This window comes from Vicia villosa, linkage group LG1, assembly GCF_029867415.1.
Source record: "Vicia villosa cultivar HV-30 ecotype Madison, WI linkage group LG1, Vvil1.0, whole genome shotgun sequence".
Classification (NCBI taxonomy): domain Eukaryota; kingdom Viridiplantae; phylum Streptophyta; class Magnoliopsida; order Fabales; family Fabaceae; genus Vicia; species Vicia villosa.
In genome coordinates, this window is record NC_081180.1 from 235,219,003 (window position 1) to 235,232,485 (window position 13,483).

Sequence of the window (13,483 nt, forward strand, 5' to 3'; positions counted from 1 at the left end):
TAGGCCTAAATTGTGATACTAGAGTAGGTTTGTCAATTTTCGGAATTAAACATATGTTAGTTTGGTTCACCTGAGATATAATATCCGGTTGTTCCCAAACCTTTTTCACAAACTCATACACACTCTTTCCAACTGTACTCCATGTCCTTTGATAGAAACCCGCCGGGAAACCGTCTGAGCCAGGCGCTTTCCATGGCTTCATAGCAAAAATTGCCTGCCTCACTTCATTTTCAGTTACTGCATCGTCCAGCCTCCTCGCATCCTCATCATTCATCTGTGGGAATGTATATTTAGTTTGGAACCAATTGCTTCAATTCTTTCCTATCTTGAAAAGATCCTTGTAGAACTGATTCACCAGATTTTTGAGATCATCTTCCTTATCAATCCAGTGCCCTTCATTGTCTTTAAGCATCACCATTTTGTTATTCCTTCGTCTTGTGACCGTTTTAAGATGATAATACCGGGTGTTACGATCCCCATCGGCCAGCCATTTAGTTCTTGACCTCTAAAACCACATTAGCTCCTCTTGTTTCAAAATAACATTCAACTCTTGTTGCAGCTTACTTTCCATACGACTCAGCCCACGAGCATTATTATTTGACTGCATGCTTACCTGGATGCCATGCAAACGTGCCAATAGTCTCCTCTTTATACGTTGCACTTGCTTTATATTGCACATGTTCCACTCCTTGGCGTCACTTTCAAGTCTCTTGAGGTTATTGAAGATGTCTTCACCATTCCTCCAACACCCCTTAACTCGATTAGCATAATTATGATCTTCCAACCAAGCACTTTTGAATCTGAAATTTCTCTCTGCCCTAACCGAACTTATATTGGAGAGAGCTATCATTATGGGACGATGATCACTGAAGCTTACTCGTGTCAACACTTTAGTATAACTGTCAGGAAACAATAACTTCCACTCTTCATTACTTATGGCTCTATCCAACCTTTCATATATTCTTTGTCCACCATGATATATCCCTCCCCTCCATGTAAATTTTGGCCCACTGGATCCTAGATCGTTTAGCTTACACTTGTCCATATTATCTCTAAACAAGGAACATTTTCTAGATGATGCTTGAGATCCACCTTTTTTTTCCATTGCATTAGCTATATCATTGAAGTCTCCAGCTACAATCCAAGGAAACTTCTCTGTATTGGCAATATGACTCAGCTCCTCCCACATCCTTACCCTCCTTTGGTCATTGGGGCTAGCATAAACTAAAGTGAATCTCCAGTCAACGCCATTAGCATTTTGAATATTTAAATGAATCCATTGCTCCTTTTGTGCACACCACGTGACTTTTAATGTCTCATCCCTACACGCCACTACAATACCACCAGCATATCCTTCATTCTCCACCGAGAAAAATTGGCTGAAGCCTAACTTCTTCATTGGTTTGTATAGCTTCGTAGGATCACAGCGAGTTTCCATCAACACAAAAATTTCCGGTTTACAGATATCTACATAGTATTTACTATATCTATAGAAATCTTTCCCAACAGCCCCTCTGCAGTTCCAAAGAATGATTTTAATGTTGTCAGTCATCATTAAAAACTTCTGAAATAAAGAAACCGCATCCTATCTCAAACATAGTTCAGGAGTTTCCTGAACTTTTTCTTCTTCCATTGCACCATCTATAGCTTGACTCTGCTCGTTTCCATGGCATAACAGGTCAGTCTCATCCCTTTTTTCCATGTACAATATTCCTCCATTGTACTTATCTCCTTTAGTGGTATTAAGATCCGGAGGTCTAGCAGCATCCTCTAATGTTATCATAGTTGCATCCTTTCCACACACCCCATGCATGACACTTTGAATCTGCCTAGGTGTTTTACTTTCCTCCAATGAATCTTTCTCCTCTACTGGCTCCAAAACAGTCACCCTCGACCCCTTTTTGTTTTCTTCAACCCTTCTTTTATCCATCTGCATGTTTACATGTGTATTCTTTAAAAAGTCAACATGCTTATTTTTCTCAAATAAACTCTCCATGGTACGCTTCCTGGGGCCCTCAGCTTTTTTCTTAAAAATTTAATTCCACGTGTTACTAATTTACTCACTTTTGTACTTCTCCCCCTTTGGTCCACGCGCTTCCCTTTTTTCTCCCCATTGGTCTTTGTGCTTTTAATTCTTTCTGCACCAATCACACCTTCTGCCTCATTAATTACATTCAGATTGTCTCCATTCATTGTTTCCTTAACCGCTCCAATAGGTGCCAACACAATCATATCCTTATTATTAATATTGTCCATCCTCATATTATTATCATTATTATTCTTGTCTGCTCTAACCAAATTCACCTCATTTCTTTTAGTAACTTTTTTATTACCATCAGTAATTTCCTTATTCAATTCTGAATCATTAAAGCTTTCCTTACTGGTGCCACTTGTCTCTCCGCCGCCATCACCTAACGCCTGAAACCTAGATCCCGCCTTCGCCAACCATGATCCCGTCACCGGTGCTTTCTTTTTTATCTCCGGTGGTTTTTTATTTCGCCGTTGTTTTTGTACTACCTGCCACGGCCCCTCATCGGTTGTTGTGCCCTCTTTTGCAATGTTCCTCGTTAACAAGCTAATATCAACGGCCTGTTCTTTCCCATTTCTTGTGTTCAGAGTAGCAGCTTCAACATTCTTCTTCATGGAACACCCTTCCTTATAATGTCCGAATTTGCCACAAACAATACACAGCAAATGCAGCCCCTCGAATTCAACTCGATAGTTCTTGTCTTTCAACTCAAACATAGCAAGGAGCGGCTTCGAAATATCTACCTCAACGCAAATCCTCGCATATTTCCCTCGTTCACTTTGCATTGTGTTCTTGTCCACCTTGACTGTTCGACCAACCATGTTTCCAATCACCTGCAGGACTTTAGGATCATAGTACTCCACGGGAAGCCCTGAAATTCTGATCCATACCGCAACATTCACTATGGAATCGTTTTCAGGGTGAAAATCCGGTGTCCACTCCTTAACAGTTAGGTAGTGATCATTTATGAACCAAGGTCCATCTGACATTTCCGCACTCTTATCCTCTTCATGAGTAAAACACACCAAGTAGTAGTCATGCCCTAGATCAATTATGCGTATGATACCTTTCCTCACCCACATCTGTTGCAGTCGATTCTCCAGTGCCTTGTAGCCAATCTTCCTTCCCAAAAGCTTCACAATTACTCCCCTCCTCCATGGTTTCTAAATCCTCCTCTCTTCATGTTTTGAAAGTATGATTTGAGGACATTCATAACCTCCTCTCTTACCCTTTCTCACTGTTATTCCTTCCAACCCATCAGTGATATCTTCTATCTCATCTTCTTCTAGCATCTCATGTTCCTCTCTATCTCCATCACCTTCCCCTCCTCCATGCTCCCCTGTTACAATGTTCCTATAAGATACCCCTTCATTTGTTTTCTTATTAGTCTCTGGTGGCCTGTTATTGTCGTCACCTCCTTGTGGTGGTTTCGGTGGTGGTGCCGGATTTGGCACCGTAATCGTTGATGACATCTTCCTAAACCCTAGCAGCGCTCTCGTGCGCAGAAGTTAATCAACTGTTGCTTTTATATTTTGTCACACCCACATAAGGCTATCACTATTTTAATTGATAGAATAACAATAAATAAAATAAACGTTAATTGTTTTGTGTCGGATTCAACTTGATTTTGACAAAAAATAATTATAATTATAATTAAATTAAAGGAAATATTAACCAGTGTCCTCAGAGTAATAGTTAAGATTTTAAAAATAACTAGTAGAAGACCCGTGCGTCCGCACGGGTACTTTCTGTTCTTAAGGTGAACATGAAGTAGTAACGCAATAGAAAAAGCTTAAATCTTTTATTAATGTTCAAAAGCGTCATTGTCATTAGCATCTGATTTGTCAATAGATAGTAATAATAAAATATGTAAGTAATAAAATATGAAATATGAAATAGTAGCAAGTTGTGACCAAAGTGTTATATTCATGGGCAATATTAATGTCAACAACCACATGAAAGAATGAGTTTTGTAATTTGCCCCCACAAAAGGGATACTTTTTGGTATCTAATAGAAAAATCATGCTTGAAAAAGGAAAATATGTTCTTTCATTTCTTAGATAATTCGATAAGGCTTAGTCGTTGTTGATATATAATTGTTATTATAAAATCACTAAATAACTGTAAATATTTAAAAATAAACGTGTACCAACCAAATCACCAATATTATAAATTCAATATCTAATAACTATAAATATTTACAAATATCACCCGTAACTATAAATATTTATAATTTTTTGTTAATTAAAATAAAAAATGTATCATGGTGATAATGTCCCGTGAAAATAGTGAGTTTATGCTAATTATAAATATTTTAAATATTTTATTGATTAAAATAAAAAAAAGGTATTGTGGCAATAGTGTCCCATGAAAATAGTAAACTTATGTTAATTATAAATATTTTTAATAGTTTATTAATTAAAATAAAAAATGTATCGTGGTGATAGTGTCCCGTGAAAATAGTGAGTTTATGCTAATTATAAATATTTTTAATATTTTGTTGATTAAAATAAAAAATGTATTGAGGGGATAGTGTCCCATAAAATAGTGAGTTTTAAGGATAAAATTCATAAGAGTTGGTAAATTCTATTCTCATCAACTGATAATAAACGCTCCTCTATATATTGCAAAGTGATGATATCATAATCACCGTCTGGAGATATCAACATATATTTCACCCATGTTGGATCACACAACATTCCCTAGAATAGTTCCAATGGCCTTAAACTCTACACTTCCCATCCCTCCACGCACAAAAAAACACTTCTCACGAATATTAACTTCTTTGCACTGTCTCTCAAATAAAATGACCCCATGCATTTTTGTGGAAAACCATAAAAATCCCTAAACCCCAGTCAAATATATAATAATAATAATAATAATAATAATAATAATAATAATAATAATAATAATAATAATAATATTTTTTCTATATTTTTATATATTTATTTTGAAAGTAGTTAGATAAAACATTTGATAGTAACTGAAATAAAATATTAATTATCTTTTATTTTTATAACTACCACTATTAATTATTTTTTATTTTAATTTCTACCAACCTTCCCCAGTAATAATATTATTAATTAGCTAATAATTAAATTTAAAAAATATATATAACAGCTAAACACTACTACTATAATATATAGTTGATCATTATTGTACTATATTTGACACAATTTTTAGAGATAATAAAAATAAGGGTTAATGAACTTTTTCGTCCCTTTAAATATTGCAGATTTTGTTTTTAGTCCCTCCAAAATATTTCTTTAAGAAATCGTCCCTTAAAAAATTTTCTTCCGAACTATTGGTCCCCAACGTCAAATTTCGTAGCTAATCGGTGGCTAAAGTCGTAGCTAATTTCTAGCAAATTTGACGTTAGGGACCAATAGTTTAGACGAAAATTTTTGAAGGGACGATTTCTTAAAGAAAAACTTTGGAGGGACTAAAAACGAAATCTGCAATATTTAGAGGGACCAAAAAATTCGTTAACCCTAAAAGTAACTATAGAAAGACGTGTAAAAGATGATGACTTGTATTATGGGGAATACAATTGGTAATGGAAAAAGAAATTGACGAAAGTCTCCATCACATACAAACGATACTACATGTAAGACACAATAATATATAAAACAAGGGAGACAACTTCTTTACCCATCACAAAAAGTTGGGTAGTGTACATTCCACCAATCACATTGCATCATTTAATTTTATCCTATTTAATTAATTATTAAATAGTATAATTTTTGGTTGTTTCCAAAGCATTTTACACTAAGGGTAACTCTACCCAATTTTTTGTGTTGGGTAGATAAGAATTCATCATAGAACAAATCCATCTTTATCAGTATGTCAATATTAGTGCTTTTAAAATACACACAAGGCCTAACTCAAAAAACTACACTACAATACACACAAAAGATAAGGTTTGATATATTTACTTCCTTTCTAGTATGGTAGCATTTTGGAGCTGCATATCTCTCAATTCTATTCTTATTTGTATAGATTTATTCAATTCGTGAAGCTACTAACAACTTGAAATGTCTAGCCGAGGAGTTTGGTCTTGAATGTGCTATGTGGCACAAAAATTCTCATGTTCCTATATTTATTTAATTTATTATTTACACATGGTACACTACCTTGTATTCCAATATATTATTTTGTGTGTACTTTTGTATCTTTATAGTTTGATTTAGATATACATTTAGAAAATAACAATGAATTATACTTGTTTTTTCAAAATAATAAATTATATTTTAATTGAATTATTTACATGTAGCTATGTATTTGGAACAGAGAAAGAAATTTATTGCTCATTAGCAATCATGGGAAGTGAAGTAGAGGATTAATACATGTAATAGGCTCTAAAGTAACTTGTTGCTCATTAACAAAAAGAAATAAAATATTGTTGCTCATTAACAAAAAGAAATAAATATTACTACCAGTGGCAATATCAGTTGATTCTCAATCAGAAAAAGTTTCATTACTATAAGGTCTAAAATTACACTTTAATATCAGTTGGCAGTACCTTATGATTGGAAGTATTAAAAAGATAATAGTTGGTTAATAAGACAAATATGTTATCCAGAACAGTGTACGAAAACTTAGCATATGTTAAATTTCCAAAACATTGTGAACTTGTGAACTTCGAGTAACTTTAGTCTGTAATAATTGACTTATTACTGCAGGAAATTTCTTTTTACCATGATCTAATATATTGATTTATATTTTAGGATGTAATGATGTGTTAAGAAACCAAATTACATGGATGTAACTACAAATTTAAGTTTGAAGTAACTATATTGTCTATGTTGGAGTAGCTTTAGTTTATCAAGCGGCCAAATTGATACTTTTTCGGTAATCTACAGACAGTGAAAACTTGTTTTGTAGTACTGTCTTGTCAAGTTAAATATGCAATGGTCAACCTATAGTAAGTGTGTTGATAGGTTGTGAAAGTAACTTCTGCTTTTTGTACTGTGAACACAAAAACCAAAGCATTGTTTACACTATTATAAGGTACAGAAATCGGGTTAGTATGAGTGATAGGAAGTTGAACAGAGATTTCAATTAATATGGTGGTGTGACAAGTGGAAAGCATGAGACAATTGATATGAAAATAGGGAGAGAGTACCGTGAAACATATTCACTTTAAATCAAACATGGAAACACAAATTTTAGAATTCAAAACATTGAAATAAAACACTTTTAAATGTATCTCATAGACAATCATTTAGTAACCCGACGTGTTGTTTTTTTTAAGCAGCAAATTAATATATCAATTAAGAAGAAGATGGCGCACAAGAAGTGTTAAAGACCACCATAATCCACATAACAAAACCCCTACACAATAAAACTACCCAAACTAAAACCAGTACCATCACTACTGAGTAACACCTAAGGCAAAATACACGCTAACCCAAATCAAGAGTAAACCATGGAACTGCAAAGTACAGGATAACTCCACCTATTAAAATAGACAGCACAACACATAACCCTAAGCTCATGAGACACCGAAACGAAGCGCAGATGATGCAAACACAACAAAAAGCCAAAAAAGGGGAAGCTACCAGCAACAGAACCCAGCAAAAAGAGACTAAATTGAAATACTCCCTTCAACACATGATGCAAATGGCGCTTCGATCAACCAAATACTGCAGAAACCACAAAACGCCACTGAACTGATGGAGCACTATATTTCCACGACCCAAAAGTCTTAGACCAGATTGACCCACAAACAGAAATAACTCAGGCATCCACACCACACAAACAGGCTTTAGGATTTAAACACCACAAAGCAAAATCATCCTTGATCAACATGGATTTAATCTTCATCCATTTCCAAACGCATATCTTTGCTTCCTCTATCACTTTTCCAATTTGAATCTCTTCGTTTCGGAAGATTTTATGGTACCTTGATTTCCAAATGCACCAACTATTATTTAGAAAATTGCATTGACAGGGCATTGGCAACATTGTATCAACTGGTATAAGATCCCCAATTATCGTTTTACTGCAACATGTTAAAGTATAAGATCACCTTTATTCATGATACATAACAATTCTCACCTAAACCAATTGTGCAGAAGAACCAACATCGACACTGAGACATGTCACTTCAAAGAAATATTTGTATATAGAGTGAATTAGTAAAATGATAGGAAGAAAGCTTACTCACAGATAGAGAAACAGAAACATGTCAGTTCCAAAGTATAGTTTTGGGAGTTACACTTCATACTGCATAATTCGGGATCAAACATAAGATAAGAAAGTTCTGAAAATCCATCAAACAAACGTGTCATTGCTATTATTATTATTAATATAAATGTTGATATAGAAAAAACTTGTAGAGTAACGTGAACTAATGAAGCTTGTCTAATGACTCTTGAGACTCTCCAAACATTTTAATCGACTCCATGATTCTACAATGTGTAGTTTCTTAGCCATTTGTACAGCATCACCAATTCCAGGGAATGGTTGAGAGCCATGATTATGTTTAGATGGTCCATAGATCTGAAAAACAGGGGAAAATGAAATTTATAGGTTTTCATAGATTTTCAACAAAATGTTTCCACTTTCCAATTGCTTATTAGGATAAGAAAAATCCCTAAAAATATAGTTACCAAATGTTTATGCCATTACAGTCTACAAAGACCATCTTTGTCAGTGAATGCACTTCGTGGACTATCTTTAAGAGTGAGCTTTTGAAAATTCCTGTAAATTAAGAAGGTTTTATAATATTTGCCAATCATGCTACAATATACATAAACTAATAAGGTCTTATGCAGTCATTTGGTCAAGTTAAAATTGAAGAACAACAAACAAAAATTGGATAATTTCAATGTTCTCATTCCTAACTTCTTATGCAAAACTTTAATTTCAAAACCCAAGAATTAGCAAGGTGGTCCCTGTTAAATATTGACCTGTTAAATATTATAGTTCTCAAAATATCACAAAACTTAAACTACATAAAGGGTTTATGCCATTGAAACTGTAAAGAGCTCAGCAGAAATGAAGCTTTTACAACCTACAAAATAAGAAAAATAAATTAACAGCCTTTTAGTAACCTGAAATAAGAAAACGCATGTCAATGTCTAAGCAAATTTCTTCCTTTCTCTTTTTGTTAATTATCAATCGTAGATCTGCAAGCTAGTAATAAACAAATTTGTAGATTTTCCTTCAAAATATAGAGTTTAAATCAAGAACAAATTTCTTAATCCAGAGATATTTTCTGTTTCGGCCGCCGCTACAATCATTGACAAAATCATTCACCGTCAAAAAATGTCAAAACCATAAGTAAAACAAAATAACACTTTTCCCAAACCCTAAATGGGATTCAGATAACAAAAACAAAAACGATGGGTAGAAACTCAAAGAAATTGAAACTCACCAAGCGGTCTGTGAAACTCCGTGGATTCAAATCGATTCAAGTCTCGGTGATGAGAAGAATCTCTCCATCTCGCCATAGATCCAGCCGAATATGAGCTCTTGTGCTTCCTCTTGGGCTTGTATTACCTGTGGAATGCAAGGGAGGTGTGATGAAGAAATCACCGCTTGGAAAGGAGAGAGAAGGATTGCTGCAGAATGAATGTAAGAGAGAGAAAGAGAGGGAAATATTGAATGTAATGTGAATGATTTGTCTACTGTGTAAAAGGTTTACTCAATTATTAGTATTACACAATGAATAAATTGTTGTTAGGAAATAAACAAAAGCAAAATTGAGAATGGGGTGCCACTTGGATTAATTGATACATATGATTGGTCCACTTGAAGTTTGATTTAGCAAATTACTAAAATGGGCATTTTTTAGTGCAAATTTAAAAAAGCAAAAGGGCAATTAAGGGTGTTTATAGGTATACTAGTAGAAGACTCGTGCGTCCGCACGGGTAAATTTATATCTTAATGTGTATCATATTATACAAACGTAAACAAAGTCTTAAAAATTCTTAATGTAGCATATTGTATAAAATAGAAATAGAGTTGAGACCAATATACCGATAATTTGATTTACATGGTTATATAAAACAACAACAAAAAATAGAACTGAAATGACAAATAATTGTCTTCAAAATTAGTTCACAAAAAGTATAGTCCGTAATTCACCTTGTATCCTGAAAAGTATAGAAAAACAATAATAAGTATATATTTTATATCGACAAAGGTGCATAAAGTGTAAATATATTTAAACAAAGTCTCATATGAAAATTAGAAATATACCTTAGAAATATAGTTACCAATTTATAAGTGAAACATCATCTTAGGTAGTCACCTTTAAATGTAGGACCTTTCTTTCCTTGTATAATAAAAATCATGCAAGTCCATATTAAAAATGAGTAGTATATATGAAAGTAAAAAAGGTAAAAACGATATAATGGGGAATGATAATACCTATACAACGTTGTGGAAAACCTCTTTGAAAACCACATTTGTTGTTACTTGCAATGGCAATTTGTCTTTATCATGAATTAAAATTTTCAAGCCTCCTTTGCTTTTGACTCTTGACATTGCAACATATAGTTGTCCATGGCTGAAGACGTCTTTTGGCAAATATAAACCCACATAGTCTAATGATTGACCTTGAGATTTATTTATTGTCATTGCAAATGAGACAATGATGGGGAATTGTCTTCTAATAAGTTTGAATGGCCAAGGGGATTGCGAAGGAGACAAAGACATTCTAGGTATGTAAATTGTGTTTCCTACATGTGTACTTGAAATAATCTTAGCCTCAATCACATGATTTGCTAGCCTTGTTACCGTCAATCTTGTACCATTGCAAAGTCCTTCTGATTGATCCAAATTCCTAATCAACATAATGGTTGTGCCAATCTTCAATTTTAAGCAATGATTAGGCAAACCAGACGTTTTCAAACAGCTTAAAAATTCTGGAGTCAAATGCTCAAAAGCCTCATTCTCATTTGCTTCTGATCTGTCAATAGTATCACTACTTAGAAACTCCTTCTCATCACCTATGAAAAGAGTTTATCTTTAATAAATATTAGTGGTCAATAAAAAAAATAGACTATGTAATGTATAAAGTATAGTAACTTGGAAGTAGATTTGTAATGTAATCGTTAATTTCATCGACGATCTCTATAGTTGAAGCTAGGATTGCTCGACTTTGGAGGAACTCTGGATTTGTGAAGTTTTCAAGTAGGTTTGGATAAGTACTTGTTACAATTTTTTCAATTGGATCCAAAAAATCCTGTAATAGAAATTCTGGTGGAATAGTTATTTCAGCATAACCATCATTTGGTTCTGAAATTTTTCCATCTTCCACATCTAAAATCCATTTAGAAAAACTCTCAATCTCTGCAGCATTGTTTGAATGTGATCCCGACACCAACCGCATGTTTTTTGTGAGTGTTAAAACCTTGCAATGTTCCCAAATATATGAGGCATTTATTGTAGAATGAACAATATCAGAACGGGTACCTCTAGGCACAACAGGTAGAATTTGTCTAAAATCACCACCAAATACAACAATTTTGCCTCCAAATATTTGTTCACAAGGCTTTTCTGCAGTACCCATAATATCTTTCAAGGACTTGTCAAGGGCCTCAAAACAACACTTGTTAGCCATTGGGGCCTCATCCCAAATAATCAACTTAGTTAATTTCAACAAACCGGCAAGCTCATCTTTCTTCTCAATGTTGCAAGTCGATGTTTCAATGCATGGGACAGGAATTTTGAATCTTGAATGTGCAGTTCTACCACCTGGTAGAAGTAGGCTTGCTATACCACTTGACGCGACATTCAATACAATATCGCGATTAGACCGTAAAGCTGCTGAAAGGGTATTCCACATAAATGTTTTTCCAGTACCACCATAACCATACAAGAAAAAGACACCACCATTATTTTCTTGAACGGATTGCATGATTTCTTTAAAAATAAGCATCTGTTCATCTTTGTAATAATAAAATAAAGTGTTAGTAATGTCGGAACTTAAAAGAGTACCATATAATTTGTTATAGTAATGTGTATTCAATTGTAGTATTAATCAATATTATAAATGACTATTATCATGGATAAATTATAACTATTATAAATTAAAATATTATAATTATAATATGAGTTATATTCATGTATAACGTATAAATTTTAAACTAATGAATTCTAACATTTTTTACTTGAAACTAATGAATTCTAATATTATAAAACTACTATTATTTATAAAGAATAAAATGTATAACGTATAAAATGTATAATGTATAAAGACTACTAATATCATAAAGACTTATTTTGGTGACAGAATAAAATGTATTTAAATGCCTACTGTCATGGGGAAGAACCATAAATATTCTTGTTTGAGCAGCATAAAGACTTATTGTCCAATGTGTAACTAAAGGGCCCACCATATATTGAAAACCAATGGCCCACGACATGTTATAAAGTGGAGAAAAGAACAACTTAACTATTCTTACATTTCACAGAAATCTTAACCGTGCATGCATAGAGAAAGGTCAGTTTTTTTAAACAATGTCTTCTTCCCTATCAATGTTGGAACAGAGTGGAGGTCCATCTCAACCCATTTTCTTGTCATCGGGAAGCAGGTAACCATAACCACTCATGACTTTTCTTGTTTCTATTTCATGGTTTTCTCATGTTCTTTGAAAGTTTAGATGCTCCATTTCATGTTCATTTAAAGTTTAGAATCTGGAATTTTATGAGGAATACAACCCATTTTCGTCACTGTTCACTGAAGAATGGTATAATAGTTTTGCATGTCTATATCTATATATTTGTTATTTAGTTGAAAATTAGTCAAACAAAAATGAAAATTAGTCAAAGAAATGGTTCACTGTAACTGGTGAGGGATTTTTCGTTGAAAAAAATGAGCATCAACGATAGTTGTTTTGTTATTCTAAAGTGAACCATTTCTTTGTTAAGATGTAGCTACAGTGAACCATTTCTTTGTTCATACTTTGTCAGCATTCTAAACTGAACCAGACGTAGCTACAGTGAACCATTTCTAAAGTGAACCATTATTTTGTTTTGTTTTAGTGATAGCGAGGATAGCTACAGCTCAGATTCAAGTGTTGAAAGTTTTTTATCAGATGACAGTTTCTCATCAGAAGACAGTTATATCACCGATTCTGATGACGAATTTTTCAACGAAAATGGTGTAAGAGTTCTTGATGATAAAAGAGTTCTTCCTTCTTGAGACCGAGTTTGGATTCGAAAAGCTAGCCATTCTCTTATAGTAAGCCTATTCCTAGGATTATCATCAAATATGTCAAGATCTCTGTGTGCAACATTTGGTCTGTAACCATCTTCTCCATAAGGAAATATTAATGGATATTGGAAGGCGAGGTAGCTTGCATGGAACTCATCAATACGTTTTAGTTTCCCCCCTTGTTTTTGCATAATAATGTCTCTTTCTTCAGCTGTATCAATGTCACCAACAATCAAGGCTGCCACCTCAGAAACAGTAGGTTGGTTGTACACTCTTCCATCTGT

The 13,483-nt window shown here is 33.7% G+C and overlaps 1 protein-coding gene and 2 long non-coding RNA genes across 4 annotated transcripts; all 3 read right to left on the minus strand.

Annotated features, from left to right (window-relative positions):
* Window positions 1-505: 505 nt before the first annotated feature.
* Window positions 506-1,552, minus strand: LOC131596825 (uncharacterized). Its single transcript, XM_058869563.1, has one exon. It carries the CDS (start codon window positions 1,550-1,552, stop codon window positions 506-508), a length of 1,047 nt encoding a protein of 348 aa, XP_058725546.1.
* A 6,010-nt stretch (window positions 1,553-7,562) lies between these two features.
* On the minus strand, window positions 7,563-9,647 carry LOC131623819 (uncharacterized). 2 transcript variants are annotated; one of them, XR_009290320.1, is made up of 4 exons: window positions 9,411-9,647; window positions 8,644-8,734; window positions 8,199-8,533; window positions 7,563-8,033 (listed from the first exon to the last, which is right to left on the minus strand). It is a non-coding gene; the product is annotated as an uncharacterized LOC131623819 (long non-coding RNA). The 2 variants fall into 2 exon arrangements; XR_009290319.1 differs by having other exon boundaries at window positions 7,563-8,533.
* A 359-nt stretch (window positions 9,648-10,006) lies between these two features.
* On the minus strand, window positions 10,007-10,973 carry LOC131623825 (uncharacterized). Its single transcript, XR_009290321.1, has 3 exons — window positions 10,409-10,973; window positions 10,238-10,313; window positions 10,007-10,131 (listed from the first exon to the last, which is right to left on the minus strand). It is a non-coding gene; the product is annotated as an uncharacterized LOC131623825 (long non-coding RNA).
* Window positions 10,974-13,483: the final 2,510 nt, after the last annotated feature.